Consider the following 18,457-nt stretch of genomic DNA (forward strand, 5'->3'; position numbering starts at 1 on the left):
CCACTGTCAAGCGCGGCTCCTGCAAGCCGGGAGATTGTCCTGTCATGTGGGAATGTGCACAAATCTATACAAAATTCCAATGAATCATCAAGATGGAAATTATTTTCATGTAGATATGAAAATACAGTAACACGTGTTTTGAGTGTTGGGAATTAACTTTCTATAGGTGGGCAGTCCGTTCTCTTTCTGACTTTTGCCACCCTGTAACCCAGAGCGACTCATTTCATCATTACAATGCGACCTCTGCACGTCATGTTGAACTTGTCCAGCTATTAATTTTAATGGCAAAGCTCTCAGCATTCATATACACCACAGCTGCTAGGCTCCATCAGAGCCTGGCATGCAGGAAATACACAAAGAGGTCAGAGGAAGAAAGGTCAACATACAGAAAAATAAGAGAACATGTGACTTTGTGACTGTCCATGTCCATATGTAATGCTATACACCTTATTTTTAACGTAAAATGTGCTTCGATTTTTACCTCACAAAGATTCCAGTATCAGCCTTCCAGTTATTTTAGCAGTACAAATACAGTCTGCTATGCTACTTGATGTTGCAAATTAGTATATTATCATATTATTTTATTTATTTACAAATAGAAATTTAGTTTTATTGCATTTTTTTTGTAGTTACCTAAATTGGACCAACTTAAAAATATTTGAGTTTCTTACAGCCAAATGTATTAGTTTTTCTCAAATTATATTTACGGTTTGGTTCAAACCTTACATTTTGATTTAGTACTAATCAAAATATTAATTTTTCCTATTTTTTCTTTTTATGACTTAATTTCTCTATAAACAAAAGTGAAGTATTTTACACTTGGATTTTCAATGTTTAATTTATTTAACTTACTATAAATAAAGTCAACTTCAAGACTTTAATGTTTATAGGACCTTAATCTGCATCATATTTTCTGTTATATTAACAACATTCACAGGAAATAGCTTACTTTCACATTGAAAAATAAGATGGATTCAACTATTTGGAGGCGGAATTCCCAGCAACCCCAGTGTGGGATTGGTGGATGTAACTTTCTACAAAGGTTATCATCCTCCTTGAATTTCACAGATTCCAATGTAACCAATGTAAGCGTCTGCCAAATGACTAAATATAAATGTAAATGTAACTATGTGTCAGCTAAAGGGAAGAAATATCAGCCTTAGAGTATGAAATATGTGCAGCTTTGAAGCATTATTTAAAACACGGAGACGTAAAAACACAACAAAGACCTTGTCAGACTTAGTCTCTCTGTGTCTCGTGTTTCCCCTCCTCTCATGCCCATATTTGGTGTTCCTGTTCCTGTCCTCGTTCCCTTTAGTTATCAGTTCATTATTTTCATTATAAACATTGTCCATTCAAGATTCTCCGTGTCTCCTCGCTCCTTGCTCCCAGAGCAGCGTGACAGAATACAGGACCCAAACTGAAGTAAGCGGCACTTCTCTTTCCCTGTTTTGTTTTCCGTTTTTTGAATAGTTTTTGTTTGTTCCTGTTTTTTCCCCCTCGGCGGCGATGGAGTTTACCGCCCGCCTCCGCGCCCTCATCCTACGTGATCTCCCCTTCGTGGAGTACGCCGGGGAGTTCTGCGGGCTCGCCGCGGTGATGGAGCTGCACGACGCGGCCATCCTCTACCTGTTCCGGCTCGGGGCCTGTTACCACCGCCCCATGGACCTCCCGGGGGAGACGTCCGGGCCCGAGCCAGAACCAGCCCGTCATCGTCCGCAGCTCTCCCAAGCCCGCCGCCGTTTCTGGCTCTCCCGAGCCCGCCACCTTCCGTGATTCCCTCAAGCCAGCCGCCGTCCACGGCAAAATTAGAGCCGCCGATCGTGGCACTCCCAAGCCCATCGGTGGTAAATATGGCAAGCCCACCATCCAAGAATATGGCAAGCCCGCCTGCCGAAGATATGGCAAGCCCGCCATCCGAGAATGTGGCAAGCCCACCATCCAAGAATATGGCAAGCCCGCCTGCCGAAGATATGGCAAGCCCGCCATCCGAGAATGTGGCAAGCCCGCCTGCCTAAAATATTGCAAGCCCGCCTGCCGAAGATATGGCAAGCCTGCCATCCGAGAATGCAAGCCCGCCAGAGAAGGACAAGTGTCCTCCGGTGCCTGCGCCTCGACAGCGCCCTCCAATGCCTGCTCCTCGCAAGTGCCCTCCAGTGCCTTCTCCTCGCAAGTGCCCTCCTAAGTCTCTGCTGGTCCCGTCCAGCTCTCCCACGTCTCCGCTGGTCCCGTCCAGCTCTTCCGCGTCTCCAGCTCTCCCGCGTCTCCGCTGGTCCCGTCCAGCTCTCCTGCGTCTTCGCTGGTCCCGTCCAGCGCTGCTGCGTCTCCGCTGGTCCCGTCCAGCTCTCCTGCGTCTCTGCTGGTTCCGTCCAGCTCCGCGCCTCCAAAGCACCCTCAAGTGTCTGCGCCTCCAGAGCGCTCTCAAGTGTCTGCACCTCCAGAGCACCCTCCTGCGTCTCCACTTCCAGAGCACCCTCCTGTGTCTCCGCTGGTCCCGTCCAGCTCCGCGCTGCCCGACCGCCCCCAAGTGTCCATGCTTTCAGAGCGACCCCCAGAGTCTGCGCCGTCTGACCACCCTACAGAGCCCGCTCCTCAGTGGCTCCCAGAGGGGAACTTCCCCAAGAAATTTTTTTGGGGGGGCCATATGGTTACGGCCTGGGTGGCCGGGCCAAGGGCCAAGGCCACGGAGCTTCCTGATCCGCCATGGCCGTCCAAGCCCTCTGATCCGCTATGGCCGTCCAAGTCTATGGTCACGGCCGATGTGGCCGGGCCGAAGGCCAAGGCCACGGAACTTCCAGTCCCGCCATGGCCTCCCGAGTCTCCGGTCCCGCCATGGCCGCCGGACTCCCCTGATCCGCCATGGCCACTGGACTCCCCTGATCTGCCATTGCCTCCCGAGTCTCCTGTCCCGCCATGGCCTCCCGAGTCTCCTGTCCTCCCATGGCCTCCTGAGTCCCCGGATCCTCCATGGCCTCCCGAGTCTCCTGTCCCGCCATGGCCTCCCGAGTCCCCTGTCCCGCCATGGTTCCCGGAATGGGCGCCGCTCTGGAGGCCGGTAGCCCTGCCCCCTGATCCCTGGAGGCCTCCAGAGTGCCTACCCTCCCTCCCCATTGGATGGTGTATGGCGCATGGACGCGCCTTCCGGTGGGGGGCGTAATGTCAGACTTTGTCTCTCTGTGTCTCGTGTTTCCCCTCCTCTCGTGCCCATATTTGGTGTTCCTGTTCCTGTCCTCGTTCCCTTTAGTTATCAGTTCATTATTTCCCAGTGCTCTTAAGCCCTGTGTCTCCCTGTCTCCCATGTCCTGTATTGTTTGTCTACTCCCCGATTTCCACGTTCCATGAGTTGATTTAAATAAACATTGTCCATTCAAGATTCTCCGTGTCTCCTCGCTCCTTGCTCCCAGAGCAGCATGACAGGCCTGAAGTGACAAATGAAATGTGCTGAGATGCCTTATCCTGCACAAGTGTTTATTAAGATGGACCAGATACCATGTGAAACCCCACTGTTCGAACTGAGGGGAGCTGGAGGGGTTGCTGTCTGACTTTGAGCAACTTTGCCTACATGCTGGGATCAATAACAGTATGGGTGATTGTAAATATATATATAATGCTACAACAGCAAATAATACACAATCAATAGCCACTGAATTGATAATAAATGGCACATAAAGACTAGAAAATGATTGTGATTATTCATGTATGCTGATGTTTATATCTGAAAGCCTCTGTCTGCCCATTCTTCTTTATACCCAACACCCTGTGATTGCATTTTATCCATCATGTTAAATGAAAAACACTTTAATATCAGTTATTTTAATCGTTAACATGTTTCATCCATTCAAATTAGGAACTAGGTGTGTACAACAGAATTTTTACCCTCACATTTTAAGTGCTATTTAGCATTTAATTCCCACACTCATTACAAAGCTCAATCTAACACCCTTTTAAGTAACTAAGTTGGTTTGGATGCTTGCCCTCGACTGACTTAATATGGTACCGAAGGCATTAAGTGCTCTCCGTCAACATTAATGTTCATGAAAGCATTCCTCAATCAAGTAGTAGTAACTAATTCAAATAGGGCATGTCTAATCAGAAAGGAAAGAAGTTCCACAGAAGTATGAAAATTCATGTGAGAGCAGATAAAGGCCACAGAGATTGAATTTAAAGAGGAGAGTGGCATCTTTATGCATGAGGGCTTGAGATATGAGCAGGCACATACTGGGGAGATTCATGCTCTCTCAATAGCCTCACAAACCCCTCTGACATCCAAAACTGCATTCAGATTTATATGAACGCTTTTCTTAAAGACCATTTAAGATTTTTGGATCTATGAAGAGTAGACTTTCTTATTTAATACTAATCATATAGATCTATATGAGCACTGACTCTTGACATCAAACTAAATCACAAACTGTGACATTCTTGTCATCCGTGGTTTGGGCGATTATTGATCTGAAGGTTTGATATGTAACAGCAGACAATTAACAATCGAAACAATTTAAAATGCAATGAAACTGCCATTCTGAAATAGTTCAAACAAAGACATACTAAATACCACTGAAAAAAGCAAATAGCAAACATTTTAAATGAAGCAAGTTGCTGGCTCTTTAGTGTGTCATTGTGGATCAGGAAGAGGGTCATCACAGATACTTGAGACTGTAATTCAGTCTGCTCTGGATGAAAAAAGACAATCAAGCTTAATTGTTATGTGCACCATTTTCAAATAGGGACATTCTCAAAATGAGAGAGTGATATGCATAAAGAACTAAATGAGTAAAGATGTAAAACACCCCTTAGCCATGTAAAAATTTGATTAACTGTCTAAATATCTCTTTGCTGCATTTAGACACCCGGCTTTTGAGATTATTTTATGTTGTAGTTTTAACTCAGTCTGTTCACAGTCTAAAAGGGATTATTCAAGCTTCATACTACGTTTCATTCAAATATTTTAATATTTTTAAGGGCTCTTTTAACATAATGAAATAGTACAATTAATTATTCATAAAATAATAAGACAAAAAGTAACACATTTAATCACTCCTTCAGACTTCCGTAAGACACAATTCTACAATAAATTTTAATTATATTAAATGGTCATATGTTTATGTCTATTAACTTACATAACCTAACCTAATAATGATTGTTCTGTTATTAAAACAAATAATTTTTACACATTGCAATAATTAACCCACATAAGATGATAATTCAGAGACATTACATTAATGCATTAATTGGTGTATCATTTTGTAAAATGCACAAGACAAGTCTAAACCCTACAGATCAGAAAAGATTTGTGGATAAATGCTCAGTGATACCTGTTGGTGGATTCACTGAGTTCTGCAGCACAACAGTATAGTGAATCAAGAAGACAACAGGACTCGTGAAGCTGTGAAGGACAACAGAAACAGACAACGGGTACAAACGGGTGACTTAGCGACTTGATTTGTGGCCAAGCCATAGCAGCCAATAGGGCAATGGTGTCACAGCAATTGATATTCGACTATATTTGGTTTCCACTTCTATGCCCCTTCATGGTGTTTGGTCGCAGCAAGGTGACAGATGGATCTCCAGATCCATATGTCAGCAGTCCTATAGGGCTCTTTGTGTCAACCTACAGCCATTTGAGCACCATACACAAGGGAAACCATAAAGTCAGCACAGCATAAAGGTGCTACAGCAGTATTGGCACCTGCAGCCTTGACACCCCTAAGCTGAGGGGTACAAACACAGTCTAAACACAGTTTTTTATTGTAAAAGAAATGTAGACAGACAGACAGACAGACAATCTTGTTATATACAGCAAAATCTTAGGCTGGATTCACTCTGGGATGTTCTGAGGCAGTGAATTTCACGGTCATATCAAAGAACAGAAATGAAGAGGGGTTGCTTATGTTTTCAAGCTTCACATTTCGGATTCATTCTTTTAAAAGGCTCTAATGCATCTTTCATAAGCCAGGCTCTGTACACCAGAAGCAAAAAGATAATTGCAGAGGTGCGTGTTTAATCTCACGTGTTTTCCCCTGAAAAGATTAAAAAGAACGAGACCTTTATCTCCTTAGGAGACGGTGGTATCAGCGGTGTCATCCCCTGAGAAGATGAATGACTCCAGCTGAGGTAATTTGATGGTCAGGAGCCCCAAGTAATTTTTCAATCAGAATGAAATTTCTCTTGTGGTGCCTTTTCATCTCGAGTTTACAAAGGAAAAAAACAGCCCCTTTAAAAAAAATGTTTTCTTCAGCACCCTGCTGAATGGAATTTACATGCTGGTCTGATATATAGGTTTGGTGCTGGTCTGAATTGTTCAGATTTAATTAAAATTTTATTGAATCAAATGTATTTATAATTGAATTAAAAACACTTTTACTTGAAATATTTACATATTTTATTCTTGTTTGTAATGCTAGAGGAACAAACATTACACTGTTTAAATTTTTAATTGTTTTATATGTTGAAGTCCTTTAATTAGAGCAGGTGTCATGTATATAATGTACATACTGTAGGCTACTCTCCATTATCACTTTAAGGTACATGGTATTTATAAGCCAGCTTTAAAATATTAATACGAAATCTAGCATATGTTATAAGCACATCTCTTGCTCTCATGTTTTTGGATCTCCTTCATTCCTTCAAGCACACACACACATACGTCTGTGCACTGAAGCAAAGCCTTAAAGTGGTTAGTTTTCCACATTGAGAAAAAGAGAGAGAGAAAAATAACTAACATAAACAAAGCCAGAAAAAACCTTCATCCCCCTCTCTGATCTCTTAGATCCTCCTCTTTCTGCTCCGCTTCTCAGTGGGCTCACCGCACGCCATCTCCCTGCCTTCAAATGTGCTTCTGGCCCTTTAAATCTTCTCCATTATAATTCCTGTAGCGAGCAGCTGGCCATAAAAAAAGAGCGAGAAAGAAAGGGAAAAGCACATAGTCTCTTCAAAACACAAACCCAGACACACAGACATGCTTGCTCTCTCACCTATTCTCCCTGACATCTGAGGGTGGGTGGCCACTGTGGAGGTTTTTCCAGCCAGCAGAAGTGAGCAGGGAGGAAGGCAGAAGAAGTTTCTTCACAGACAGGCTCGGATCACTCTGCAAGACAATGCATTCCTGTCAAGTTTTACCTGCTCCTCTTTGGATTTGGTAATTCTGTAGACTGTAAGTTCTTCAAACGGTCTGAGAGAGAGAGAGACTGAGCAAGAGAATGCTCCCTCAGGTCATAAGGATTTTATACATATTGTCTTTTTTCTTTTTCCAAGGGGGCTTTATCAGGTAAGACAAGCAGTGGTTTTCCATAGCATGCATATCTATATATTTTTTGTGGTTCTTTGCACAGTGCATATTGTGAGAAATACCATATTGATTTATTTTCTTATTTTCTTAAGAGTTATTGTTGGGAGAGATTTTGGATCAAAAATGCCAAAAAAAAAAAAAAAGTATCTTAGTTTATCTTAGTTTATAATGACTGGTGAATTTAAACTTTTTCAACACAGAGAACAGTCAGTCTATGGAAATGTGGTCATTAAAAAAAATAATACTACAAATTCAAGCACATTCAAAAATTCTATGCAGCATTTTTGAAAGGAGAGATGAAAGCTGCTGAAAAAAGCTCTTTGTAAAATAAATAAATACAAATTTTAATATATATAATACCATTTTTGATCCATTTTTTTTAGCAGAAAAAAAAAATGTATAGCCTGGAGTGCATAAGAAACAGCATAAACAATATCCAACAGCACAAAACCCATTAGCTCACAGTAAGGGTTTTGTCTCTATATTTTATTAATTCACAAAAAGCAAGATTTTGAAGAATTTGAAAGATGAAGCCATATGCTACTGAAGCCATATGCTTTTTAAATTAAGAAAAACATCCAACAATTTAAAGAAGCTAAATACAGCAACTGTTAAAAAAGGAAAACGATTTTCCCCCCTCCCTCTCTCTCTGTCTGAATGAAAAAAGTGAATAGTTTTGCAGCGAGTGCACTCCCTGTTTCATGCCCCATTGCATCCAGGTGTGAACAGGCTGGAGTTAAATTTGCATAATACCAAAGTCTGGGTCTGCCGTCGAACATCCGCTCTGAGAGAGTGAGACACTGACGGGAACTCTATCGAGAATCAGAGCGAGGGATGAAGAGAAGATGGAGTGAAGTCAGTCTAGATGAAATTACAGGAAAAGTGCTGGGAGTCATGATGATGTTACGAAAGGTACAACTAGAAAAGGTGTGAGGCAGGAGTGCATGAGACAGCTAGGGACAGGGTGACAGGCAGAGGAACATGTTGTAGATGTTGCGGTGTGTCACATGTTACATGTACACACGAGCACAGAAAGGCTTCGGTGTCTCTGAAGGGCCTGTGGTGTAACTTGCAGGTGGGAGATGACATTCTTTAGCGATGGCATTGACCAGCTCAGTGTGTCAACCTGCAGACACTGTGTGGGTGTTTCAGAGCGGACAGAACATGGAGGCAGAGATGAGCGCTGTTTGGGCTGAGCTGTCCGACTCTGAGGTGAGGGGGCGAGAATGACTGTGAAAGGAGCAGTGCAGAGACCTGGGTAGAAATCCAGCAGGTGGCTGATTAGCAGGTAGACAGGTCACGAGCGTGGCCGCAGATATCGGCAGGAACTTACAAAAAATACTGGGAGGCAGAGTGATTCAGAGCAGCCTCAGCATGTCTGTGCAGTCTACAGGTCAGCTGTGTGGTGACTGAGTGATCTGTTTTCACAGACATCTTTTGGTTTCATAATGAAAGATTTAAATAGAGTATAACCTCAGGGAAAACATAGAAAGAACATTACCTCGAGAAAAGAGACTAGCGTAGAGCATCTTGAAAGAGCATCTGGCACTGTGTGAAATAAAGACGTCTGTCAAGGCACAAACAGTGGGATTTGTAAAGAAATAAAAGATGCCGAGATTGAAAACAAAAGGAGGTTTGTGCAGCTCAAACTATGTGTCTAATTAATAATGAAGCAGTACACAGTTATTAGCGCTGGGCTACGCACAAATTTTCAGGCATAAGTACACCATTTCTACCAATCAGGAGTGTGTGCCAAATCTGACCCCAAAGTCACACCAGTACAGCTCTCAGCAGCAATACTAATGCAGAGGTCAGGGGTCACTGCGCAAAACACTTGTTATATATAGATTCACTGCACACGCCTATGGAATATTTGATTCTGATTGGCTGACTGAATCTGAAATATTTTTGAATAATGCCCATCGTCCCCAGCAATACTGTACCTCAAGTGCTCCACAGTCTCTATATGATAAATAATTTAAACTCTAATAAATATTTTACATGTAAACATATAATATAATATAGGTAACACTTTAGTATAGGAACCAATTCTCACTATTAACTAGTTGCTTATTTGAACGCATAATACTAGCACATTGGCTATTTATTAGTACTTATAAAGCACATATTCTACATGGCCATATTCTACATCCCTAATACCTAAACTTAACAACTACCTTACTAAGCAATAATTAGGAGTTTGTGGCAAAAGTCATAGTCAAGAGTTAATTAATAGGGAAAATTGGACCTGAAAATAAAGTGTGACTATAATATAATATAATAAAGTAGCTGTGCTGATAATATATAATGTAATTAATTATAATTACTATAATAGATATAGATAATAATAAAAAAAATCTTAGCATATTTACATATTAATATATATGTATTTTTTTTATTATTGTTTTTTACATTTTATATAAACTACCAAATAGGATAAGTAAGATTTTTTCATGTTTTTGAGAGAAGTCTCTTGTAACGTAATAAAAAAAACTTAATATTAATATGTAATTTAAATAAATATTTTCATTTAGCTCAAAGGGAATCATTTATGATTTTATAAGGAATTTGAACAGACTCACTTTTACAGCGATTCACTGAACGAGCCGTATAACAAACTCTGCACTGGATATTAAAATCCAAAATATAGTGAAAACACTATTTAATAGCACAGTAACAAGATCGGCAGTTTAAGACATTAACTTGTGGGCACAAACCACAAGATACTTCTCTTTTCAATATAAATCAGATTTTATTTATATAAACCTAAGACATAAACTAATCTAACACATTCACACATTCACACGTTGCAGAAAGAGAGAAAGTAAGGAAAGGATGAGTTTAAGAGAATGGAAATGTGAAATCCCAAGTTTACAGCTGTTCAATTGCATAGACCTGAGCAACCATCAATCACTTATTTAACCCTCGCTTTGAGTTTCTCAATGAGGCTAAAATTTATATTAAATACACCGATTCAGTTAGAACCTGGAGGTGTTACTTGCTTGTTTTGCCTATGTTAAGGGGTTTCCTTTGTGTCGTCGTTGTCGTCGTTGCAGACAGGGGGGTTCCCCGAAGTGTCTGATTGGTTGGTTCAGTAGTCTTTGAAGTGAAGTCTTGGGTGTTGGCTGAGGATGCGGAGTTGGTCTGGTTGAAGTTTGAAGCGGGTGCAGTCGGAGCTGAACTTTGCAGCAAACTTACATTAGAACACGAAACTACACGGAAGAAAAGAAACTAAAGTAAAAGAATAAGAATAAAAGGATGTAGCGAGACTAGGTTGGTTTTCTTCTCATTGTGGTAGCAGCTGGCACGTGGGCCAGAGCACTCTCAAAGAGCAGCGTCAAAACACGGGGGCAAAAGAGAAGAAGAGGAGAAGGGAGAGGACCAAGAGTTTGTAAGAGAGTATTTTAAGAAGAAGAGAGAGTTTGATGGTGTCCTGAGTTTTTAAACTCGGCTTTCAGACCGTCCCATCTTTGTTTCTCCACCCCACTAATAAATCAACATGTTATCTGTTCAGAGGTCAGAACTTTACAGGCTCTTGCAAAGTATACTTTTGAACATGATTTCTATAACAAGACTATGATGCATTTGACAAAGAATTGATTGGAAGAAACATTTAAAGCATGATTTTTCAAACTCATACATACCAAACACGCATATGAATCCTTCAGCTATTCAATAATGATTAAAAAGACATACATAATATTTGATTAAAACATGATAGTCTAATATGTGGGTTACAAACATAATAATGGGTTCTGCATAGAAATGTCCTTTTAGGATGATTTTATGTGCATATTAAAAAGAAAGTCTTTGTGTAGTTCTATGGAGAATGAAGGCATGTTCTTTAGACAAAGGAATTTTGGTTTGGTCTGGCTTCTATGTGGGGGAGAAGTCAGTCTAAGGAAGCTCGTGAATTCAATCGTGGAACACGTGATGGCCATCTCTTTGACCATCAGTCTTGATTATTTGCAACAAATTTGGAATTGGAATCCTGGAATCCTGAATTGGAATTATCAATAAGTGTTCTTTTGTCTCAAGGATGTAAGCTGTTTTGTGAAAGAGGCTTGTTGGTTAGTTTGCTTGCTTCAGATTAGTTGGAGCTAGGAATCTGATTTACGACGTTGTCCTGTTTCCTTGGGCCTCTCGGTGGGATTCCAGCTCCTCATGCTTCAATGTTCTGATCGCATCTTAAATTTGTCTGATTCAGTATCTGATATTCTACAGTCTTATGCTCACCAAGGCTGCATTTATTTGATCCAAAATGCAGTAAATATATATATAAATTATATATATATATATATACTGTATGTATAGAGTTATACACATATATATTTATGCACAATATACACAATTTTAAAAACTGATTTATATTTTAATATATTTTAAAATGTAATTTATTCATGTGACAGCAAAGCTGAATTTTCAGCAGCCATTACATTCTTTAGTGTCACTCGACCTTTCAGAAATCATTCTAATAAGCTTATTTGATGCTCTAGAAATATTTCTTATTATTATCAATGTTGAAAACAGTTATGCAGCTTAATATATTAATGTAAATTCTGATACATTTTTCAGGATTCTTGATTCATGAATAGAAAGTTTAAAAATAGAATAGTTATTTATTATAAATATAAATCTTTTGTAATAGTGTAAAACAATCCTTTAATAATTATATTCTATTACAAAACTAATTTTAGTTCTTTTTAACCACTTTTTGGATTTTTTTAAAAATCTGCTAATCAGGATTCAACAAGCAACTCTGATACAACATTGTTATTCACCCATTTTGCCACCAGTGCTTGCACCTCTCCCACAAATATTTGTCTGTCTACCTCAGCAGCTCTACTGTGAAAACAAAGAGAGCATACAACAATATGCAGAGCGGTAGATGGCAGGGCAGATTTAACCCAGGGTTTGCAACAAAACTGTGGGATAGCAGCACAAGTGGTTCAGTGATGTGAGCATTAACATACAGCTGAGAGGTGACAGACCGCTGTGCAGCAGTGTGAATGATTGTTCCTGGGCAATTTCTCTTACCATTGAGGTGTGAGAAATGTGCGTGCCCTTCGCTTTTTACAAAGTGTAAGGTGTACTGCATGTGGGGCAGAACAGAGGTCTAAAAGGATGAGGGATCTTGTTAAAAGTTAAGCAGTGATAGAGAGACCAGTACATTTGTTCAGAAATGTTCCCAAACATAAACTATTCCCTTTCGTTTTTGGTACTTGACTCTTAACCTGGCAAAAATGATTTTGAGTCTGAGTGCATAGCCAGTGGGCTATGGTGAAATTAATTTCTTTCCACTGCCAGCTCCCATACAGCACCACAGCAAGAGAAGCACAACATGAAGTGTAACTAATGCAGTTGGGCCACAGCGTCTCATTTAAATGAAGGGCCTGTGGGATTCTCCTCCTGCTCGAGGTTTGACAGATTGAAGCCCTATTGGAAAAACCCTACTGGAGGTTGCTACATTGATCTATTATTTTCAGCGCAATTAAAAGCACATAAAGGAGTCTTTATGTTGTTACTAATTCAGAGACAGCGAAACAGGTGAGCATCCAAGGAATTAGTGGGAGGGGAGATGGAACATCATATAGATCGATGTTTGAAGAAATATATACTCTATAGAAATCTATATAGTGCGCTGTTCCAAAATGTAATGAAAGGCAATTCATTACATAGGACCCTGTCTTCTATGCAAGCATCAATACCACCACAGAACCTCAAACATGGAATGTTCACGGCAGCAAGTCTCTGCTCTGCACAAATAGTGTATGGGAGTACTTCAATGTTAGCCTGCTGCTAAGCTAGCAATACTGTCATAAGCAGTTGTAAAATATGATTAATTTTTAATTACACCAAACTATTGTAATAGCTTCTCTTTTTTTACAAATAAGGTTTTTAGTATTGAATTAATAAAATGGTGCATGGACCTGACTTTAGGGACTTAACTCAAACTTTTTTTTTTTTTTTTACTTGTGATAGTGTCTCCGTTCACATTACATTCACATTTTAATGTTATTATTATAAAAAAATGTTTTAATTAATTTTATGTCTTTAAGAAATACATTACTATTTTAATATAAGGATGGTACTGGTAGCAATGGTACACTACAGTAGCAAAATTACAATAATTATGTCTTCATTTCTAACCTTGCAAGAGAACTTTAATAATTTCGGCAGAAAACTGCAGAGAGACCTCTAGATTTCAGGTTTACAAAGGCAATTAATTACAAAGCCAAGAAAATGCTGTAATCATCTGTCTACAAAACTGGTGAAAATTATGTGAAAAAGCATAACTACAGCACACTGCGTTCCCAAATGCACATTAAACTCACAGTACATGGAGAAATTGGGTTTACTACAGCATTACTGTGATCCGAGCAGCTCTGAGATGCTAAAAACAACGGATCATCAGCTGCTCGCATGTACTGTAAATGAACACAATGCAAAATAGTTTTGTATTCAATGTATTTAATGAAATCGCAACCTTTAGCAATTTGATAAATGCATTAAGCCTTTTCGCGATTTTGATTAGTTCGATTGATAGATGCTTTGCCAGTGAAATGCAGCAAAACACAATATTACCGACCTTTTATGTTGTTATGAGAAGTGTAAGACTTAATGGGAAATACTGGAATATATCTACAAAGAATTTGGTCCCAGAATTTGGCCAAAACAAAGTGTCTTATGGAGGTAGCACCTCTTGTAAACAACCTTTCATGCCTTCAAATTCTGCCTCTATATTCAGCTCACTATAGGCTTTGGAACAGAGCATTTGTCTTGCCACTGTGCATGTTGGTCACTTTGTCACATCCGATGATAGTATAACAAAGTTGTTTGGCTGAAGCAGAAGATCTCATAACAGCTGGACAGCTTTGACTCATCTAATCCTGAGGGGAGATCTTAGAAAAAGATAATAGGAAGCAAACAGAGGTCTTGGCAGGAGGTGCTGTTTCTAATTTAAAAATAATACAATCGCATAGCCATTGGGAACAAATGAACGCAATACCTGCAGATCAGGAAAATTAAGCATGCAAACAGCACATTCCCAGAGTGTGCTACATGACACAAGGTCATTTACTTTAGGGATGGATACAAGTGACACAAGTGATAACACCCACCAGGACACACCAGTCTCTCCGTCTCTCTCTTTATCTTTTGCTCCACTTTCCTTTTCAATAGCCTATGTTACGCATGGCTGGTGAAGCAGTTTTGGGAGGTGGGTGGGGGAGATGGAAGTTGAAGTGGGGATTACAACTGTGCGTGTCAGATAACACAATGTCAGGGAGCGAGGCGACACTTTTTTCGGCATGAAATGAGAACACAAGCACGCTGGAGCCGTGTAATTCCATTGAACGCTGAATAAATTATTACCCTCTGTAAGGGCACCCCTTGACTCCGGCGCACTATTGTAGGAACAAATTAAATTCAATAGTGCTAATCACAGATTTTCAGTAAATGCCTGACTAACGCTCTGACCTCCAGACGGGCTCAGAAACTGGGCCACGCCGACCCAGTGTTTGGTTTATTGATATTACTGGTGTCACGGCAGTTACGAGAGCACTGATGCTAGCGGCTGGAGATTTGCTCTGCCAGTCAGTTGCCATGACAATTCCGGTTTATTGATCTATTTAGCTTATGGCCTTATCCATTAACCCTGTACGACAGAGGATTTTTTTCCTAATGGAAAAACGGAAGCAGCTGCAGTTTCTCAAGAGAAAAGCAGCAGTGGTCAAGGAGGACGTAAACAGCCTAGGTCATGCCACAGGATTCAGAAATACATTCAGAATCATTAGCATGACTGACTGACTGACTGTCTTGACAAGGGAAGTACATCAGGTCATGAGGATGGAGCCACTGAGTCTGAGTTAATGGTATTAACCGTAACTGCTATATTTCGAAGACAAACAGACATAAGGCCATTACAGAGAAAGTTATGTCAGTTCTTGTGACTGTATGACATCAGTCTAATAAACAATAAAATGCTTATATGATCCTAATATAGGTAGCTATTTTATTCAGAAAAAAATCTAATTTGTCTATTTACTTTTGCCTACGTAAAATAGACTAATTTTGTTTCCCTTGATTTAAGGGAGTGGAACGCCACCCATGCTATTATGTATCATGAACATAAATATAGTATGCTATATGAGTCTCACTTTTGACTCCAGTGAAAATTTCATGGGATGATTTGTAATATATATATAAAATCACTGACATTTGTACCATCATTACATAGGAAAAACAGGTGCCGTTTACTGAACACATGTTGACCCCCTATAGTGTGGTAAGTTGTCACATTGTAAATTGCCATTAATCATCCTATTATAGGCTTTTCAGTACAATTTAAGTCAAATTATGAAACACACAAAAAATCATAATAAATCAGCAAAAATATCAAATTAAAGTAAAATGACTGTGAAAATGAATTAAATAAATATATTAAATAAATAAAAGCTTAATTTATTCACCTATAATCGGTTTAACTTCAGTTGTTTAGGAATGGGAACAGTAAAAATGATGATATTGGATTTGTGGTTAATAAAATTAACAATTCTATATTTGCAATTAAAAAAAAAATTTAAATAAAATGGGTGCTTGAAACCAAAATACAAAGCCACTGCTAGACAATCAAGTATTTGTGTAATTTTACATTAAACCTTATTTACTAGCCCTTTTGACAACATCTCTATGTGACAAGTAGTCCTAATCTTGTCTTGTCTTTTAACCAGCTAAGGCAAATGAAAATTATTAAGAGATATATTACATATTGTATACAACCTGTATATGCTTCCTTCTGTTTGCCAAGGATTAGAGCTAGAGCTAAAAGATTGAATTAGACATGCATGACCATGCTTTCTCTTTATCTCTGTCTTCACAACCAGCTGCCAACCCATACCTCGTCCATTACCCAAGCGCACCACTATCAGCTCATCGGGTCTTCCCACATCACTTCCCTGTTTTCCCTTTCTTCTCTGTCTTTATTTTCATCCTCATCTTGATGTCCAAGAAGAAGGTTTCTGGCCACCAATCTTCCTGGCCCAAGTCAGACTACATTAGACCCTGTTTGCACTGACTAATGGCATCAGTGCAGGATTCCTGGAGGTCAGAGGGAATATTTGCATCCATACAATGGAACATTTCTGTCTGTGTGACTGTTGTGTTGTCAGTGTACCTTCTTGATTGGAGACTACATTCCCTGCTTGAACACAGCAGGAAAGAACACAGAGCTATTAGCAGTTAAATCAGTGCAGAGCCATTCAAGGCATGCAGCATGGTGACTTCATCTGAAAGTCTGTTTCTCAAACACCCCAGTAAGGATTTTACGTTCAAACGTTTTAGGGCACTTCACGCTAGAGCTTTTGGTGTGATCTGAGGCCATTTGTTAAATTTACAATTGGTTAGATGTTTTTTTGAAAGAGAATCTTTTGTGTTGGCTAAGTTGATTAAAAACACAAATCAAATTATTAATATACAATATACACTAAGGAAAGAATTTAAAGTTGCAATGAAACGGAAGTAGCACAAGATGCAAATGTAACAGATTACCTTAAAAAAAAAGACTTTTTATTTATAATAATCCATCGTTTATTGATTTGAATTTTGAATTGTGACCATTGCAATTTTCATCACATGCCATCTTTAAAGAATACAATAAATAAATAAAAAATACTAAATCAAATCTTTTAATCAAATCAAACTGTGTAGTCAATCAAAAGCCAATAAATCACAAATCAAACTGATTCACTGTTAACCCAACGATTAACACTACATTACAGTGGGAAACAGCTGACATTAGTGCTTGTGATGCTGACATGCCATGGTTTAAACCTAAAATTACAATGTTAAAAAGACCAGTAGTGGAATTAAACTCAAGTTTGGAAAACACAGCAAGTGTGAAAACAGCCTTATAAGGAGAGGAGATTAGTTACTTCCTGGTTTACCCACTTAAGTAGATTTCACAAGAAAACGACACTTTATAAGCAATGGATCAATCACAGAAATCCGAATCATATTTGAGGTAAATGAACAAGAAGTGAAGGAATTTTACTCTCTATAGTTGTTTTTAGTAAGAAGCAGTGCTGTCCTGCACATAGTCACTTAGACTTATACAGATGAGCTTCTGGGAGTGAGGCCAAACTTAGTCTAGACTCTGGATCCCTTTACCCCCTTAAGCAAAGTATGGACTTCATCCACTAAGTGCCTCTAGGATGCTTGTGTATGACATACCACCCACACTGAGCGCTTCAGGGGAGAGCAACTGTACCTCTCTCTGTTTATAAAGATTAATCACAGCTCTTCCTGCATGAACCAGCTCCAAAATCTACTCGTTTGCAGTGGGTCAACAGTGCCTGAAAAAATCATTTGTTACTCATTTGTTCAGAGTAGTGAGGTCCATTGGAGAGTGCTCCAATTAAAGTGGTTATTTCAGGTGTGCTTGAGCAGTGTCACATGTCGGTTTTCCTTTCAGTTCTGTTTTGACCTTATTTGGTAGTTCCTGTTCTGATTTAGTTAATTAGTCATTATCATTTAGTCCTGTCACCCGTGTTTGATTAATTATCTAGTTTGCTCCTTTGTTTCCTGTTTCTTTATAAGCATTCAGTTTTGTCCCCATCTTGGTCGGATCTTAAGTTTGTACTGGTTTATAGTGTGTTGATGCTAATAAATATACCTTTTGTTATTCGTCGTTGTGGGCGCCTTGACTACAACCACCAAACGTGACAGAAGATCCGACCAACTACCGAAGATGAGATCACCGCTCGTAATGATTGAGCTTGTTCCCGTCGTTTGCGGGGGTTCACGCCGCCGTTCGCGGCTCGCCCCTGCCCGTTGTGCGTGAGATGTTGGGCTGCCTGTCGCGGCTTATACAGGTCTGCAGTTTTGGGGAAAACAGTTTTCGCAGTTTTCGCCGCTCGCCCAAACCCATAGCCCAGGAGAGATTTGTTCCGCCTGTGGCGAAGTGGATGCCGCCGTCCACGGCGAAGAATGTTCCGCCCGCGGTGAGGAGGAAACCGCCACAACCGGCGATGAACGTTGCGCCGAACGCGACGGTGATGATTCCGCCGCCCACGCATAGGAGGAGTCCACTGACACAGAACAGGGGGCTATTGGATGAGGCTCTTCCCCCGGAGTTCTCGGCTCCCGTGCTCTCTCCAGTGTCTGCTTCTT

General features: G+C 40.0%; 1 protein-coding gene across 1 annotated transcript in view; it reads left to right on the forward strand.

The window, feature by feature from the left end:
* The first annotated feature begins 6,890 nt into the window (after positions 1-6,890).
* LOC306883750 (glycine receptor subunit alpha-4-like) overlaps positions 6,891-18,457 on the forward strand; it is a 46,120-nt gene continuing 34,553 nt past the window's right edge. The window contains exon 1 of the mRNA XM_079439202.1: positions 6,891-7,267. Coding sequence (XP_079295328.1) covers positions 7,200-7,267 — 68 coding nt within the window. The 5' untranslated portion in view covers positions 6,891-7,199. The remainder of the gene's footprint in view (positions 7,268-18,457) is intronic.

The sequence above is a fragment of the Barbus barbus genome (assembly GCF_936440315.1).
Source record: "Barbus barbus genome assembly, chromosome: 17".
Lineage (NCBI taxonomy): Eukaryota > Metazoa > Chordata > Actinopteri > Cypriniformes > Cyprinidae > Barbus > Barbus barbus.